Genomic DNA, 18,970 nt, shown 5'->3' on the forward strand with positions numbered 1-18,970 from the left:
TTAAAAGAAAAGGTAGAAAAGCTGTCAAAAGATTTGGACAAGTATGTAGATGGAACAAAAAAATTTGATAAACTGATTGTAGTTTATAAAAGCTTTTATTTTCTAGTTGTAGATTTTTAGGGTGTTACAAACCTTGGTCTAAACATGCTTAATTCAAGTTTTTTTATTATTTCCCTTAGTTCTTCATGTTATATTAATCCGTAATTAATTAGTTCATACTTAGATAACTAATTCACTATGTATAGAGCTATTCTACCATTATTATTATTATTATTGTTGTATTTTATTAGGATGTTAGAGAGGGTGGCTACAAAGTGTGAGAAAGAGAAGGGAAGGAAAATGAGCTTTTCTTATGAAACCCTAAGACCCATCTCTAAAATCCTCTAAAACTCTTAACCACCATGCACTAATCTTCTTAACCTTTTCTTAAGGACTGATTCTCAAACTTAACAACATGACAAGAAACATTTATATTAATTATATTTTTAAGCGTAAAGTTTAATTTATTTTCTCAGCATTTAATTAAAATGACTTAATCATGAATTAAGAAAAATTACCATGTTACAAAACTAACTTGACTAGTACTCCATCTAGAATCAAATAAAAGCATAACTAATTAATTTTATGCTAATTAAATAGTTGATTAATATCATTTATTTTACTGATAACATTTTTCATCTATAAGAATCAAAGACAATAGCAAATAAGTTTATAATAATGTGCACACCATTCTTAATTATCTAAGCTAGATTCTCTTGATACTAATCACATTTTGAAGAGAAAAAAAATCTCCTAAAGTTTCCAATTCATTGAAATTTGAAATCAAAAATAAAAAATTAATTAAAAATAAAATTTGAATTAATTGAAAGATGTTTTTGGGATGATATAATTAAATAGGATAAAAGTAATTAAAATTTACTTATATATGAGTCCATCAAAATTTCTTTTTTCTGTTGCTTATAATTTAGTTTAGGGAAGGATGTAGTATTCCATTTTAGAGATTGTTTTAGAATTTTAGTCATTTTAGAGAACAAGTTTACAACTCCCTATGGTTTTAAAGATTAAAATAGTGATTTCTTAGTTGGAAAGATTATTTTTTAAATCTTTAAAAACTAATGTAATGACATATTGATCTTTTTTTAAAAAAAAAAAAAACTAGGTTTTACTGAACAATAAATTCTACAAGTGTATAAACTTGATGAGATGTACTTTAATGAAAAAGGAAATAGACAACTTATTAATTAATTACACTATTTTTCTATTTCTATTTTATTATTTAATTTGGAGAACAAGTCATGTAGGTATTTATTAAAAGCCAGGATGGTTTGCACTCATATATACTTTGCATATATAGCATTTAGCCATTAAGAAGAAGAAAAAAAGAAAGATGAACAGAAAAAGCATGGAGAGCAATGGGGAGAGCCATAGCAGAAGTGGTAGCTTCAGGGTGGGGTTCGGGTTGGGTCCGAATGAGGCAAAAGTTCACACTGTGGTTGAGCTTGGTAGTGTTGATTATACGCACACTACTACCACTTGTCTTCTTCTAGATGATGATGATGATGTTGGTGAGGAGAGAGAGAAAGAGCAGAAAAAACCTCTTACAAACTCTCTCTCTCCTAGGCAGATGAAGTCCCTTGTTGCTCTCTGTGACACCCTATTACCTTCCATCAACAACAACAGCAACAACGTTTGTGGCTCGGATGATGATGAATCTGTTGCCAACTTCTATAAGACTTCGGCTTCGATGGCTGGAACACCTGAGCATGTAGGACTAGCCACCTTTAACCTTCTAAGATTTATCTCTTTCTCTTTTGTTATTTTTCACAATATAATTTTAGTCTAGCTTGGACGACTCTTCTTCCTTTTTCTTAGAGAGAAAGAGATTTTAGTCTTGGACTTGATATGCATGGTTTTGATTTTTCAATTATTTTAGTCTTTATGAGTGTGATATTTTTAAATAGTTTCTTACATTTACAATAAAATGACGTGCTTTTAACAATATTAAAATAGTGATTGATTTGGGACGAACATGTGACATAACATGCATATATCTTAAACCATGACATTTGTACTGTAAAAATTTCAAAATTTTCGAAGACTTTGTAGGAAGAAGACATTCAATCATATTTACAAAATATATTTTACCTTTTTAAACAAAATTGATGTTAAGTTTTTTTTATTTACTGGAGAAATTAATAACTAGTTTTTTTGTCAGATAATTTTTCCACTGTTTTCCCTTTATTTTGTATATTATTATAATACAATATGAAACTAAGATTATAAACGAAGACATAATACATGCAAATTTCACAAAACTATCTAAATTTAAAAGAGTGTGTTTGAGTGTTTTTGCATGTACTTAACTTTAACACTTTCTAATATTTTAGAGGGTTTTGTATAACTCTTCTCTTTGCGTGGATCATTTCTAGAATCAGAACATGCCTCTTGACTTCCTGTGTCACTTGACAATGACTAAAATCATTTTATCATCTTCTAACTTATTATTACTGTCATTTAAAAACTTATACAAATTATTTCAAACTGATAAAAGTTTTTATTTTTTTATCTATTAGTTATAAATTGTTAGTTCTTGTTGTTAGTATAGAAATTCAAATCCACAAATTATTAGTTTTCTGCTAATGGAGATGCAAATTTAATCTTTTATCGTATATTGTACTAATATCTTTCACTTTTGTTTTTTTGGGGTTTAATTTAATTTGCAGCTTGGGATATTGATTAGTGAGAAACTGAGGCACCCAAGTACATGGCTCTTGTTGCTGTCATTATGGCTGCTGTCCACATGGTTTGGCACATTCATACTGTGTGGCATGTTGAGCCTCTCAACAAAGTTTCCCTTCTTCCATAGCTACCCTGAGTTGTCTCTTCTTAAACAGCAAAAAGTGATGCAGTCTTGGTCTCTCAGTTACCTTCGACCTCTTAGGATGTTGTTCAGAACTATCAAGCTTCTCACTCTCCTTGTCTTCTTCACTCAGGTAATTAATGACCTCATTCATATCGAACGGTAGCATGAGCAGACCTTACACAAATTGAGAAACACATAACATTTAATGTCTCTCTTGCTTCGTTTTTCTTTCACTGTTTTTTCTTTCTTTGGCATTGCTTAAAAACTGTTTGTTTTTCTTTCTTTGGCCCATTACTTAAAAAGTGTTCTTCTTTCTTTCCTTTCGCATTAATTATTGAGATTATTTTTTATATATTACTAGTGTAAAATTTACATTGTGAATCAATAAAAAAAATCATGTCAAATATGCCTTTTAAAGTATATACTAGTTATAAAAATCAACAAATTAATTATGTATTCCAATTAAATTCCGATTAGTTGATGGAATATTGTTAAAATAATTCACACTATCAAAGCATATACTATAAAATTACTAAGTGTTGCTTTTATCAGCTAGCTAGCTTTCATATACAAGTAAATTTTATATTTTCAAATTGGGAATAGTATTATGGAATATAAGTACTAAATTTAATTTGTCGTTGTTCAGTGTTTACAATAAAGGTTCTCTTTTAGTTAAATATAGTGGATAATTTAATAATAAAAAAGAGTATATTTAATTTTATGTCTAGAAATATAATTGAGAGAAAGGGACGGGGAGGAAAATGATGGAAGGGAAGGAAGTCAAGTGGTGGAGATTAAATTGTATGCTTTTGTTTAGAAAAAAAAAAACATGCAAAAAAAAAACAAAAAAAAATCTCTCATTGACAGTTGAAGTTAATAGGAAATGAGGAAATAAGATCCTCTTTAAGTTATTATAATGGTATTGTAACTCGTAATATTTTTTCGGTAGAATATGTTTAATCTCTTTAAATTATTTTTTCAAAAAATACATTTTTAGTCTCTCATTTATAGAAATATATTATATTTGGTTTTTGCTCTCCACAATATAAAAAAAAAAAAGTTGACAGAAATTTCATTTCATTTATGAAAATACAATCATATAATACATATCTTAAATCAAAGACTAAAAGAAAACGACTTATTTTTTAAAGATTAAAAATATACTTATTCTATTTGTATGAACTAAAAACGTATTTAATTAATTCTATTTCTCACTTGTTTGTTAAAGGTAATTCTTATGGTAAAGAATTGTTCTTTTCTTAGGTACACGTGGGGGGTATTTTATGACAATTTCAATGTTATGAATATCCGATAATGCAAGCCCATTATTGAAAAAATATAATTAATTATAAATTTTATATTTTTAAAAGGATTTATTATTAGAGAAGTTCCAGTTTGGGAAAAGGCATTCATTTTTTTGTGTTATAAAGTTTGATCCAAATGTTACTTTATGTGTTATTTTGATATTAATGAAAGGCAAGAGTTGATTCTTGGGATATTAGTGAAGGATTTATTCGAAAGAGATTTATTATGTAAAAATAAAAAATGTAGGAGTATTTTACTATAGTAAATATTAATTAGTGTGCTTGAGGTATTAGTTAAGAAAATAAAAAAAGATTTTTATTGAGAAACGTAAAATTATATTTCTCATATTTTTATATTTTATCTAATAAATATTTTTATTTTTTAATATCTTAACCAATGTGCGAATGATACTAATTAATAAGATACTTTTGTTTTTTATATTATTTACTTTTACAAATAATTAAAAGTATTAAATGCTGTTGATTAATATTTTTAATTAGTTGACTTGTATACCCAATATTTTTAATTAAGGCACGAACTTAAATAAATTCTAGTCTAGATGTTTGCACCCAAAATGCTGGATGTCTTAATGATAATGTGCATGCACAAGAGCAAATAAAAACGCATGACAGCACGCACTTCTGTTCACCGACTCAACACATTTAAGACTTTAGAGGAGATATATTCTAAAAAGTTTAATTATCAATTTGTTACTAAATTATTTTAAATAGTTAGAATTTAATCCTCAAATTTTAAAAAGTTTAATTTATTTTTTAATTTTTTTATGAATCAATTTAGTCTTTAAATTTTAAAAATGTTTGATTTGATCTTCAATTAATTAAAATAAATTAATTTGGTTTCTAAATTATTTTAAATGATTTATTTTGATTCTCAAATTTTTAAAAATTTGATAATTAAATTGATTCATTTTTAAGAATTTGAGGACCATTGATTCATTTTTAAGAATTTATGATCAAATTAAACATTTTAAAATTTGGAAACCAAATTAATTTATTTTTAAAAAATTGAGGATTAAAATAAATTTTTTTAAATTTCAAGACTAAATTAAACCATGTAAAATAATTTGAGGATCTAATTGATAATTAAGCTTATTCAAAATACTAATATAAGTACAAAATATTGAATAGGATTTATTTTAAATAAAAGGAAAAAATATGTCAAAATACTTGATAAATTACTCCTTTAAAGTAATTTAGTTGATCGCATTTAATTGAAGAGTACGTGTCTTAGAGATAATATAAAAAAGTAAATTTTTTTTTCTAATTTATTCTTCCATGGAACTTGATAACATATATGAAAAAAAATCATAAACTAACTCTTCAATTAAATGAAAATTATTTTGGAGATAATATAATAAATGACGTAAAATTAATTGGAATGCTTTTATATTTAATATCAAAATATGATTGTTTTTTTTATTATATTTGAGATAGGAGGGAGTATGTGTTTTTAATAAGAACGTGATTGACAGTGCATTTTATTTTTGAAATTATTTCTTAAAACTTTATTCTTTTTTAAAATATGATTCGTGAAAATTAAAAATTGTGTTGGTAAATTTTTTAAGAATCAGAGTTAAAAAATCAAAAAACAATTTTTTTCTTTTTTGAGATACTTTTTAGAAACTATCTTTACATGCTTTTCTCAAAAATTAAAAATCACATGTGGTAGAAGAGAAAAAGCGTAATATAATTACAAACGCCGAAAACACGGAAAATAAGTGGTTCAAATGAGACTGACCAAATTGCTTCCGTGCACCTTTGGAGTGGTTCTCTCTTGTCTATGACTCTATGTGTATCACAGACGGATTCATGAAAGTATTAAAGGGGATCGGAAACAAATTTACATAATTTTTTAAATATTTAACTTCTAATAAATAATATATCTATTATTAATTTTATGTATAAAATTAGAATAAAATTAAGTATATATTAATTCACAATTTTATTTTTCTTATATATTTTCTTTATTAATATTATTTTTAATTTAATTTTTTTTCTCATATATACTACGTAAAGGATCTTAATTAAGGGGGAGAGGGGAGGCCAAAGCCCCTAGTTGCCCCCTAGATCCGTCGTTATGTGCCCCAGGTTTTAAAATAAAGTAAAACTGTTTTGTGTATAAAAATTTAATATAACTGTTTTCTATAACTGTTTAATCATTTATAAAATGCAGTAAAGCTGTTTCATATAAAAATATAGAAATAACAATTCAACTTTTTTCTTAAACACAAAATGAGCCCTAAAGAAGATTACTTTAATTTGGACCAAACAAAGTACAACTAAAAACTATTAATTCAATAACAATTAGTTGCAGTAGAAATTAATTGCCCCCAAAGCAAATTTCTTTATAATATGAAGAAACCAAACATTATAATCATCAAGGAAATTACGTAAACATCCCTTTTAAGTTTAGAATTGCAGGAAAGATCCCTTGAACTAAACAAATTTAAAAGTTTTCAAATTATGGCTCTATTTGAGTGGGTTGGTATGCAAGTATTTGCATAAATATTCGACTTTAATGTCCCAAAAGGCGAAGTGAAACACCGCCAAAGGACTCATTTATATGACTGTTATATGCTAGCTCATATGAACTAGCTAGTAGTATATAAACAAAGAAGTCAAGGCAAGAAATGCTCAGTGTAGGGCACGCATTCATACTGAAGGGCTTTCCCCCATAATTATTGTATATTTGATTAGCATGTGCAAATATTCAAATTAAGTCCAAGTGGTCACTTACAGCTCGGATATTCACTGCAACCGTACCCTAAGTAGGAATACTGTCCCTGTCAAGGGTCATTCATGTGTCCCTCATTCAATTTTCAGGTACTAAGCTTAAAACTTTAGATTGTGCATCATAACTATACTAAAATCTTTCCTTTGTTAAACTCAGATAGACCCACAAGGTCTACACACTAGTTTTGAATTAAAATTTGTATTAATCGTATCATTGCTCAAGGAAAACACAAAAGTGTCCCACAATAAGGGGAAAAGTAAATGATGCCAGCTCAAGAAAAGGAAAACATTGGAGAGGAGTAAATATTATTCACTTAGCTTTCATTATGACAGCTATTAGTCCTATGCCACAAAAATTAGCTGATAAAACAAATCCAAATGGCAATTTGTGTAGACTGTGACTGTCCCATGCACTCTTCAGAAAGAAAAAAAAAAAACTGTCTCAAACATTAATTAGCTAGCTTTTATCCTCCATCTAATGGGGTTTGATGTAATTTAAGACCATAGCAATGTGTTGATTAATTTATATAAGTACCATAACTTTTTCTTATTTCCATATAAAACAATGAAATTCAACATAAAATATTATCAAAAATTCATATAGTACTTAAATATTAAGCACACATTAGTCTTTCATTTTTCATTTTATTTTTTTACACTGATTGTGAAAATTATGTTTCAGTGTTTCAAAAGTAAGGTTAAGACTAGGGAGCTAGTATTGGTTCCAACCTACTTTGTTATTGGCCCCTATCTAATCGCAAAAAAAGTCTATTTTGTCCCTCCCTTTTCCTACTTCCTCTTTTCCATCATCTCACTCACTCACTCCTTGCACCCTCCACCTTCTACTCACCTAATTCCCCACAACTCCACCCTCCTTCCACCACAGTCGCGCAACCATCATCACCACCAACCACCTTTGTGTGGCACCACCACCCTATCCAATCTCCTCCACATTGCACCACCACCAGTCCCCACCATCACTGTTGCATAGAGCCCCTGCTCGAGCGCGACCTCCACCCATGCAATCTACATCTTTGAGGCTCTGTGGGTGCAACTCCTCTCTACTATCACTGTGTCGTCCTGCACATCCACCACTGTGCACTCCTTTACCATAACGAAATCGCATTCCACATGGATATTTGCCCGTATGGAGTCGTGTTTCCATTCTATATATTTTTCTCACCCCCACTTAATCCAACGGAATCGTGATTCCATTGTGTTAAAGGGGTGTCGCAAAATATAACAACAAAATCACGATTCTATTGTTATGTTTGGGTCAGAAAAAATTGTACAACGGAATTGTGATTCTGTTGTATATGAATGCAATAGAATTACGATTTCGTTATGCTATGGGAGGGGGGGGGGGGACTGGTGCATGATGGAATCATGATTATGTCGTACATTTTATTCAACGAAATCACAATTCTATGGAGAGGGTATTTTTGAAAGAAAAAAAGTCTTAGCCCCTTAGTAGGGGCCAAGAGCAATTTTAATGGAACCAATAGTAACTCTCCAAGACTAAATAATAGATACAAGCAAGGCCCAAATTTTGTCAAAATAGTATAGCGTATTGTTATTCTTTTCCTTTTTTCTATTTTCATACACTATTTTTAATTAAAATTATTACTCTATTCTCTCCCCTCACACTCCTTCGCATTCTCTTCTCTACTGCCACCCCTCACCCACCTCCACATATATTCATATAACACTCACATTGCGTCTTATAGCTTTCTATTTTTATTTTTGCCTTAAATATGTTTTAAATGTCTATAAAATGAGTGTGTTTTGATTTTGGTTCCTAAAAACAAAAATTGTTTGTTTTTCATCCTTTAAAATTTCAAATTATTGTTTTTAGTCCATGAGAAATGAGAGAATTCTGGTTTTGGTTGTAGTAAAATATTTTTCTTTAATTTTCATCCTTACAAAATCTAAAATCACTAAAATTTTCCCTAAAGTTCATTATAAGGTAGATAAACAACTAATTGTAGGGATCTAAATTTTTTGAAGTATCACATGCTAACATTATAAAATAAACACTAGTGGGTACCACCACACACGTGGATTAACTAATGTGAGATTATTCCAACTTAATCAGATATCCCAAGTTCAAGTCCTGAGTATACAGTTGTATTAAATACTTGAAGGGAGAGCTTTCTACCCATAGTGATCCTATCCATCTCAAACAGGATTTCCTCCAATGGAGAATACCTTTGGTCTAAACCAAAAAAATAAACACTAGTGGGTGTCACTTGGGATGGTCACTTGACCTTTTGTCAAATGCAAGCAATTAATGAGTGTTGCATAATTGTAGGGGCCAAAAACAAAATTTCAACTTTTTGAAGGATTAAAACTAAAGAAAAAATTTTATAAGGATTAAAATCATAACTTGTTAATTTTATAGGAAATAAAAACATATTTAAACCTATATTTTTTGTATATCAACAAAATGAATTTTTGTCATGTCGAGATACAACACAAAACTTGTTCTGCTATGTATCTCAACAGATTTTGTTTAGATACACAATGGAAATGATTTCATTGCGTATCTTGATAAGCTTTTGTCTAAATATACAACAATAATATTTTTGTGGTGTATCTCACAAAAATCTTGTGAGATACACAATGAAATCATATTTCTATTATATATCTCGATAAAATCTTATTGAGATACACAACAAAAACATGTTTCTATTGTGTATCTTGATAAATTTTGCCAAGATACATAATGAGAATGTATTTTCATTGTGTATCTTGACAAATCTTGTAAAGGTATACAACGGAAATATGTCTCATTGTATGTTGTTCTCAACCCAAATATCATCAAGAGTATTTTGGTAAAAAGAATCATTGAAAAATTGGGGTGTGAACTTAACAAACAGGCTGTGAGAATAACAAGCCCCGAGCCAATTCAAGTTTGTCAAAATTGGGCCAGCAAATTTTTAAAACTATGCAACTTTTTTGGACAAATGCTATATCCACTTCCTTTTTCTAAGTACACTTCCTTTTATTTTTATTTAAAATTCATACTATCATAAATATTCTTTATACCCAAAATATCCTTTTATCATTATTCCAAAAAGTAGTTTCTAGAATTATATTTTAGTTTTTTCATTTCAGAAAGTACTTTTTGGAATACAAGATCTTAAACAGAATTCTCAAAACTATTTTTTGGAATACAATAATAAATTTCTAGAAAATAATTTCCAGGATACTATTTTTTTATTTTCCTGAATACAAAATCTAAAACAGTATTCCAAAATCTACTTTCCAAAATTTAAAAATAAACATTTAAAAAAAATAATTGTATCAAATTTAATTTTAAATTTTATTTCATTCACATCTATATTTCTTTTAATTATTCATAAATCACACAAAAAGAGCACAAACACACCGTGTTTGAGAGTTTGATGGTGAAAAAACACTAATGTTAGACAAAGAGACCAAACAAGCATGGAAGATTAGAGCAAGATATTGAATCGGAGGTCATAAAGGAAGTGAAAGAGAGGAATGATGCTAATGAAATAGAGAGGGGGATTTGTTGCCTTGGAGGGAGTGTGCAACGAAGTGAGGGAAAAAATAAGGTTTGAAAAAAGATGGTCATTTAAGTCATAACCAAATTAAAGTAGGCAAGGGGAGTGCACTTAGAAATAAATGGGAGAGGATATATCATTTATCCTTTTCTACCCTTAAGCCTACCGATCACCCAAGCAAGCCCAAGACTAGGGAGAAGACGTGAGATTGTTTTTTATCTTTGGAAATTTCATACATAGAGCTGTCAAAGCGGGCCAACCCACTCCGTTGTGTCCCGCCCACCTCAACCTACCTTATAAATAGGTCAATCAAACACGACTTACTTAAGGGTGAGTCTTGAAAATATTAAGCCAACCCAACCCACCATAGGTTGGTGGATTAAACAGGTTGATCTATCAATCCACTTAATTTTTTTAAAATATTTTTTAAAAAGAAAATTCAACAAAAAATCGATTTTTTTAGAAAAATAAATTTGAACAAATTAGAAAATATTAGTTTAATTAAATCCTCCACTATACACACACCGCACATACAACAAAACATATTATCATAAGCTAGAACTATAATAACAAAAATTTAGAAAAATGACAAGCATTTCATGTTTACATAATAGTTTAGAATAAAATAATCTTGAATAAGACACTAACAAAATAAAATCAAAGTCTAGAACTTTAAACTTTAATGTCTTAAAACAATATTACAAGATACTAGATTTTTTTAAATGGATTAAGTGAACCAACTCAAACTGAACCTAGATTTAGCCCGAGTGGGCCGAGTCCTAAGTGGGTTTTTCTCAATCAATTGTAACTTATGTAGTTTTTTTGGGCTTGACCCAGTCCGAACCCATGATAGATCAGGTTGACTCACAGATTTGAGTCTGTTTTGACGGCTCTGGTCATACATACAATTATAATCAAACAAATGCAGTGCTGATTGAAAAATACATTGCCTCACCTAAATACAAACCCAATACCTGTCGAGCCAATCTCATCAAACAATATACAAATTGGGTTCTTGAAAGGGATCCACATTAAATTACACCAGTCTTCTTTTGGGCTTCTACGTGAATGTTTTCTTAAATGAAAATAAATGGACTATTGCTTCCTACACTTTTCATGTTGTTTCATGCACTGTTTTTTTTTTTATTTTTCTTCCAGAGTGTTCATTCCATATTGTAAAAGTACATTTCAAAATAACCATTCCAAAAGGTTAAAAAACATTTTAATAAGAGTGCAGGAAGTAGTAACCAAATAAATGTGTGTGTAAGGTGAAAGCAAAAGCAAGTGCTCCACTATTCTTGCTATGTATAAGATGCAATTGTGGCGCAATAACAAGACCAATGTATCTAATGATTGAACACTTGACCCAACCTCTCTTAACGAGAAGAAAACCAAAAAACTAAACTAATCACTGCCTAAATCTTGTGTAACCTGCTTAATAACTTTTTGTAGGCATTGGATTTCATTAATGCACCAATCAGTTCAAGATTTTTTATTAACAAGATCAAGTGTACAACATTTTTATATATTTTTAAAATTATTTAATACTTCATTAATCAACTTCATTTTAACATATAGTTTTAAAATATAAGTAGATATCATCTAGAAGATTACATACCAACTGTTTGATGTCTGATAAGAATTGTTCTAACTTAACTATTCATCTTGAGTTTGATTCTTAGATATACAATTATGGTTACATATTTGGAAAGTAGTCCTACTTTGTTGGAATTGGATTACCTCCGGTAAAATATATACATACTGTGGTTTGTACTTTACTGTGGCAGACCTATTAGGAAGCCCCCTCATTTCAACAAAACAACTAGTATTTATTGTAAAATTTTATATTTTGTACCCTTAATTTTCAGTGTTTGACCCCCTAATCTAGTCACATGTGAGAGTAAGTAAATACACATTATTATTTTAATAAAATCATAGGTATTTATCTTAAAACTTTATATTTTGTACCTCTTATCTTTGTTTTGAAACCAACTATCCCATTTCTCACTCTTCTTATGTCTTCAATTATTTTTTCTTCATCCTCATATATGATAATCTTTTTTAAAAGAATGCCCCCACTATACAATGTATATTCTATTTTCTTCATCCTCGTATATGATAAAAAAAATTTAAAAGATTGCCCCCACTATACAATGTATATTCTATTTTTCTAAAATTTGATACACATCATTATCAAGATTCAAGATGATATCATATGATTCAAGGGGTTGGATTTAAGAAATTTGTGTTTCAGAAAAATTATAAGGGAAGTAAGTGTTTATAAGACTTATTCCTCGAGTATGCGAATGCCTTACATATATACACGACCAAATAGGTTGAGACGAAGTGTTTGACATATTAAGTTATTAACCATAACTATTTAATTTTCAGCTAGATGAAGCAGAAGACAACCCATCATGGAAGGCAATTAACTATTGTGGACCTGATCCAGAGTTCAAATCACAGTTGAAGAACCACTTCTTTACAAAGGAAAGAGGACAAGAGGAAAAAGAAGATGAAGACTATGATGATGGTACTGAAGATGTTAGAGGGCCTCTTTACAAAGGTCTTATATACATAAATTACCCACGAGACATCATCACAGATTCTCTAAGACGAGTTGGATTCTCTGTCTCTGCTACTCCCAAAAAGACTAAGGCTTCTAGCCTCTCATCTCCTTCTTTGGTTATCCAATGTGATGCTGTGGTTGTTGGTTCTGGCTCTGGAGGAGGGGTAGTGGCTGGGGTTCTAGCAAATGCTGGTTATAAAGTGCTGGTGTTGGAGAAAGGAAGTTATTCTGCTAGGAACAATCTTTCCCTTCTTGAAGGACCAAGCATGGACCAAATGTACCTCTCCAATGGTTTGGTTGCCACAAAGGATATGTCTGTGCTAATACTAGCAGGTTCCACAGTTGGTGGAGGGTCTGCAATCAACTGGTCAGCCAGCATCAGAACTCCTCAACATGTGTGCAAGGAGTGGTGTGACGGCCACGAGCTCGAATTGTTTGAGAGTAAGTTGTACAAAGAAGCCTTGGATGTTGTGTGTGAGAAAATGGGAGTGCAATCTGAGATTGATGATGAAGGATTCAACAATGCTGTTTTAAGAAGAGGGTGTCTAGAAATGGGGTATCCAGTGTGCGATATTCCTAGGAATGCTTCGTCGGATCACTACTGTGGCTGGTGTTGTATGGGGTGCAAGGATGGAAGGAAGAAAGGTACACTAGAAACATGGCTAGTGGACTTGGTGAAATCAGGTAATGGTGCAATCATTCCGAGTTGTGAGGCTATTCAAGTGTTGCATAAGAAAAAGAAAGGAAGAGACAGAAAAATAGCAAGGGGAGTGGCTTTTGCAATTGAATACAAGGGGAAAAGGGACATTTGTGTAGTAGAGTCAAAGGTCACAGTTGTAGCTTGCGGAGCACTTAGTACTCCAGCATTGCTTAAAAGAAGTGGATTGAAGAATGAAAACATAGGGAGAAACTTGCACCTTCATCCAGTGGCAATGGCTTGGGGATACTTCCCTGATTCACTTTCACCTGAGTTGTGGCCAGAGAAGCATAAAAAGAGCTATGAAGGAGGGATTATGACGGCAATGTCCACAGTTGTTGCACAGTTTGACAAATCTGGATATGGTGCAGTGATCCAGACACCTGCATTGCATCCTGGTATGTTCTCAATTCTAATGCCATGGACTTCTGGCAAGGATATAAAAGATCGAATGCGCAAGTTTTCTAGAACGGCTCACGTGTTTGCACTGGCAAGGGATCAAGGATCAGGAACTGTGAATTCGCCTTCCCATATAAGTTATCAGTTGAAAGACGTCGACAAAGAGAATCTAAAGATTGGACTTGAGAAGGTACTGAGGATTCTTGCAGCAGCTGGAGCTGAAGAAATTGGGACCCATAACAACAAGGGAAGGAGCATAAATGTGAAGCAGGTGAGCTATCATGAGTTTGAGAAATTTGTGAAAGAAGAAAGTTCAATGTCTTTGACAGACATTTCTACACCATTGTGTTCAGCACATCAAATGGGAAGCTGCAAGATGGGTACCAACCCAAGGGAATCAGTTGTGAACCAAATGGGGGAGACATGGGAAGTGGAGGGCCTTTATTTGGCAGACACAAGTGTCTTTCCCACTGCTTTGGGTGTGAATCCGATGGTCACTGTTCAGGCTATTTCTTACTGCACAGCACAATATGTTCTTGAAGTTCTTAGAAGGAAAAGAAAGTGAAAAAAGAGAAACAAAAAACTTTTGCTGCCCTAGAAGCACTTCAGTTTCAATAATATTAAGTGTGATGTTCAACAATCAACAAAAAGTAGCGTGCTAAAAAGGACATTTGTGTATTCAACGTACCAGTGGAATATATTTATACTTTTTTATTATTGGATATATATATATATATATATATATATATATATATATATATATATATATATATATATATAAATAATATTGACCATGTTTGTTATATATATATATATAATATTGACCATGTTTGTTTAAATTTTTCTATAAGCACTTATACGAGAAAAAATAAAAAAGTAAAATGAATTGATTTTATCTTATAAATTAAAATTAACTTATGCACTTAAATTTGATAGAAATTAAATTCTCTTATTTAATTTTTATAAAAACTAAAGTGTATAAATTAATTTTGACTTATCAGAAAAACTTTGTTAATTTTACTTTCTCATTTTCTTCTAATGCATGTGGAAAAGTTTGTTATCTAAATAGACTATAAATGTGATCATTAATATTTCTTTCTTGGAAAGCCTTACTGTTTGTTTCTACATCTTGAAAATAATAAAAAATCTATCCGCCATGCATATACTTTATAACAAGCCTAATGTATGTTTACGCAAAAGCTTGCCTTTCAAGGTAATATATGACTGTTGGAGGAAGGCACATCCCTCCTAAAAGATAAAAAAAAAAAAACAAAAATTAATCTCCAAAAATATAAAGAATAAGATAAATTTATCCTCTAGTAAAATTTGTATGTTAACGTTAGACAATCTGTCTACAGGACATGTAAGGACGAAAATGTGAAAAGTAAAAAAAGAGAACGTGAAAAGAGAAGAAGTAACAAAGGTAAAAATTATATCAACATTTTTGTTTCTTTGAGTCACCGCCTCAATGTCAACCACTCAATGTCATATGAGCAATTATTCTGTGATATTTTTATTTATGCATATCACGTAAGTAAATTTTCTAACGTTAACAAACAAAAGTTAATAGTAACACAAATTTATTTCACTTTTTTCACAGTTAAAAACTAATTTTTATATTTTCAATTTTTAGAAAAATTTATCCGCATTACACATTTTCATGGACAAAAATAATTATTTATCCAACATTATATAAACAAAGAGGAACTCATCCTCGAAGGTAACTCCTTTACATATAAAAACAAGTTGATAAAACTGAAATCAATACTCAGTTTTGAAAACGTAGTACATGTGTAGGGAGATTAACTGCTCACCGGGACAAGATTTTTAATGTGTCCAAGAGTCAGTAATTAGTCATAAAGATATATTTTAGATGCAAATTACAATGTTAAAGTTCAGCAATGTTGAAACAATCAAAAACAAAATAAGGCATGCAATTAATCCTAACTAAAGGGTGTTATCAAAGACAGATATTCCATTTGTTTTCTTTGTGGTGTGTAGGAAACAGATGAAATAAAGTTATATAATATTCCAAACGGTCAATGTTTGTAAAAATAGATCCAATCATTGAATCGATTTGATATGATATATTGAAAGATTAATATATATATATATATATATATATATATATATATATATATATATATATATAATTTGATTGATCAATTTATACTTTAAATTTGAAATTATATTATCATAATTAATAAAGTATCTAATATCTCAAATAACCTATAAAGTTCATAATATATAAACTATACATCTTATTATTATTTAATATAATATATGTTGGTTGACTACAAAATTAATTAGTTAATAAAATACATTGATTGATTACAGAATTAAGAATCAATTATTACTATATTAAGTTTAATTTTTATAACTAATTAAATATTAAATATATGTTTATATATATACGCTAGAATGAATTGTCAACTATGATATGAGGAAATTGAAAGGTGCTGGTTAGTACGTTATTTCTTTTTTTCATCATTTAATTTAATATTTTTATTAGAAATGTTACAAAACTTTTCACTCATTCACTCTTGAAAAATTTTAACAGTTAATTTTCCGCAAGTTTTTTTACCCCAATATCCCATTTCCGTTTTTATGTACCAGCCTATCCTTCATCCTAAATTATTAACACAAGTATTGTTAATTATTAACACCTTATTTTTTTAATTAGTTTTGGCATTGGTTGTCCCCTTTCTTTTTGTCTATTTCAGTGTGTATGCTGGTTGATATTGGGTAACACTTTTTTTATTTTTTTCATACCTATACCTTTTAATTTTTTTATATATCTACCAAATTATCCCTCCCCAAAAGTTATATACAAAAGTATCCCCAACACTATGACAAGTGTGAATTCGGGAATATGGGACCCGAATTCGCACATAATTTTTAAAAGTTCTTTTTGCACCCCCTTGAAAATTCAGTATTGCTAAAATAAATTTCTGAACGGGTTTCCTTAATTCATCTCTTTTTCGTTTATCAATTCTTTCTTTGTTTATTTTGTTTAAATTTGTTAATAATACAAATAAAGTAATAATAATTATTAATATATTCAAATATTATATTTTAGTAATATAAAAAATTATTATAATTGTTAAATATTAATATGCAATGTAACTAATTGGAAGAATAATTTTTATAATTATTAATATTTTTAAAAATTAGTTTATCACAACAACCAAATAATATTATGGGAATCAAACATTATTTGAACCAAAATACCTAATTGTATTGATGTCAAAAGTTATCCTCATGAGATGAAATTTTAAAATAAAAGTGATTTTTTCTTGTTTTTAGGTACTTTTTTATGAGTTTTTAAGCCGATTAGAGTTCTAAAAGTTGTATAATCTAATTCATTGACATGAAAATTATGAGAATGAAACATTATTTGAACCAAAATACCTAATACACATCGACTTAAAAGTTGCACACATCAAACAATTGTACAACTACACCACCACCTACATAAAGGCTTGACTAGCAAAACAATGGACGATCGAACAGGTGTATGAAATTTAAGGCACTTGTTGTTGGGTTTTCATACTTCAAACCAATAGTTCAAATCAATGGTACTTTTCTTTATGGGAAGTACAAAGAAATATTATTAGTGGCAGTCGCACAAGATGGGGCCAGCCACATCCTTCTTGTAGGATCAAGTGGCCTCGGAATAATTAAGAAGGGGGAGTTGAATTAATTATTAACAAACCTTTACTAATTAAAAATCTACCCTACTTAGGCTTTTACTATAATGTTAAAGAAAGTAAAGAACATAAATATAAACTTAACCAAAAGTAAAAGCGATAATTAAAGTGCACAGCGGAAAATAAAGAGTGTAGGGAAGAAGAAAACAAACACAAGAGTTTTATACTGGTCCGGCAACAACCCGTGCCTACATCCAGTCCCAAAGCGACCTGCGATCCTTGAGATTTCTTTTCAACCTTGTAAAATCCTTTACAAGTAAAGATCCAGAAGGGATGTATCCTCCTTTGTTCTCTTTGAACAACCTAGTGGATGTACCCTCCACTAGAACTGATCCACAAGAGATGTACCCTCCCTTGTTCTCAGTCACAACAATCCAAGTAGATGTACCCTCTTCTTGTACCACAAAGGATGTACCCTCCAATGTGTTAAGACAAAGTTCTCAGGCGATTAGTCCTTTTGAAACTTTGTGAAGGGGGAAACAAAAGAATTCTCAGGCGGTTAGTCCTTTGAAATCTTTTGTTTTAGGGAAAAGGAAGAATCAAAAGAATTCTCAGACTGTATCGTTTTGAATTCTTTGACAAGGGAGAAGGGAGACACAAAAGAATTCAGGCGGTTAGTCCTCGTTCTTTTGGAAAAGGGAGAAGAGAGACACAAAAAGAATTCAGGCGGTTAGTCCTTGGCGAATTCTTTTTGGCAAAGGGAGAAGGGAGACACAAAAGAATTCAGGCGGTTAGTCCTTCGTTCTTTTGGAAAAGGGAGAAGAGAGACACAAAAAGAATTTAGGCGATTAGTCCTTGTTGAATTCTTTTTGGCAAAGGGAGAAGAGAGACACAAAAAGAATTCAGGCAGTTAGTCCTTGGCGAATTCTTTTTGGCAAAGGGAGAAGAGAATGAAAAAGATGAATAACACAAGTTTTTGAACAAATAACTTTTCTTGGAAGAGAAAGTTTCGAACAAAAACTTTCAGAAAGATGAAGAGAAAAAGAAACCAGAAAGTTCTGTTGAAAGAAATGATAGAAGATGTTGAAAGATAGAATGATTGAAAGAAATGATGGATCATCTTCAAATTCATGCCATGTTCACATATTTATAATCTTTTGATGACTCAAGTCAAAGTTTGTGACTCTTGACAATTTCTTTTAAA

General features: G+C 30.2%; 1 protein-coding gene across 1 annotated transcript; it reads left to right on the top strand.

The window, feature by feature from the left end:
* The first annotated feature begins 1,361 nt into the window (after positions 1 to 1,361).
* LOC114389561 (long-chain-alcohol oxidase FAO4A-like) lies at positions 1,362 to 14,833 on the top strand. The gene is made up of 3 exons (XM_028350257.1): positions 1,362 to 1,765; positions 2,724 to 2,993; positions 12,843 to 14,833. Exons 1-3 carry the CDS (start codon positions 1,388 to 1,390, stop codon positions 14,679 to 14,681), a joined length of 2,487 nt encoding a protein of 828 aa, XP_028206058.1. The 5' UTR covers positions 1,362 to 1,387; the 3' UTR covers positions 14,682 to 14,833.
* The last annotated feature ends 4,137 nt before the right edge of the window (positions 14,834 to 18,970 follow it).

Source organism: Glycine soja, chromosome 16 (genome assembly GCF_004193775.1).
Source record: "Glycine soja cultivar W05 chromosome 16, ASM419377v2, whole genome shotgun sequence".
Taxonomy (NCBI): domain Eukaryota; kingdom Viridiplantae; phylum Streptophyta; class Magnoliopsida; order Fabales; family Fabaceae; genus Glycine; species Glycine soja.

Bases quoted from the DNA above. Each gene is read 5' to 3' on its own strand.
- LOC114389561 (XM_028350257.1), top strand. From the start codon at position 1,388: ATGAACAGAAAAAGCATGGAGAGCAATGGGGAGAGCCATAGCAGAAGT. The intron at 1,766-2,723 runs GTAGGACTAGCC...TTTAATTTGCAG, and splicing joins TGGCTGGAACACCTGAGCAT to CTTGGGATATTGATTAGTGA. The intron at 2,994-12,842 runs GTAATTAATGAC...TTTAATTTTCAG, and splicing joins TCCTTGTCTTCTTCACTCAG to CTAGATGAAGCAGAAGACAA.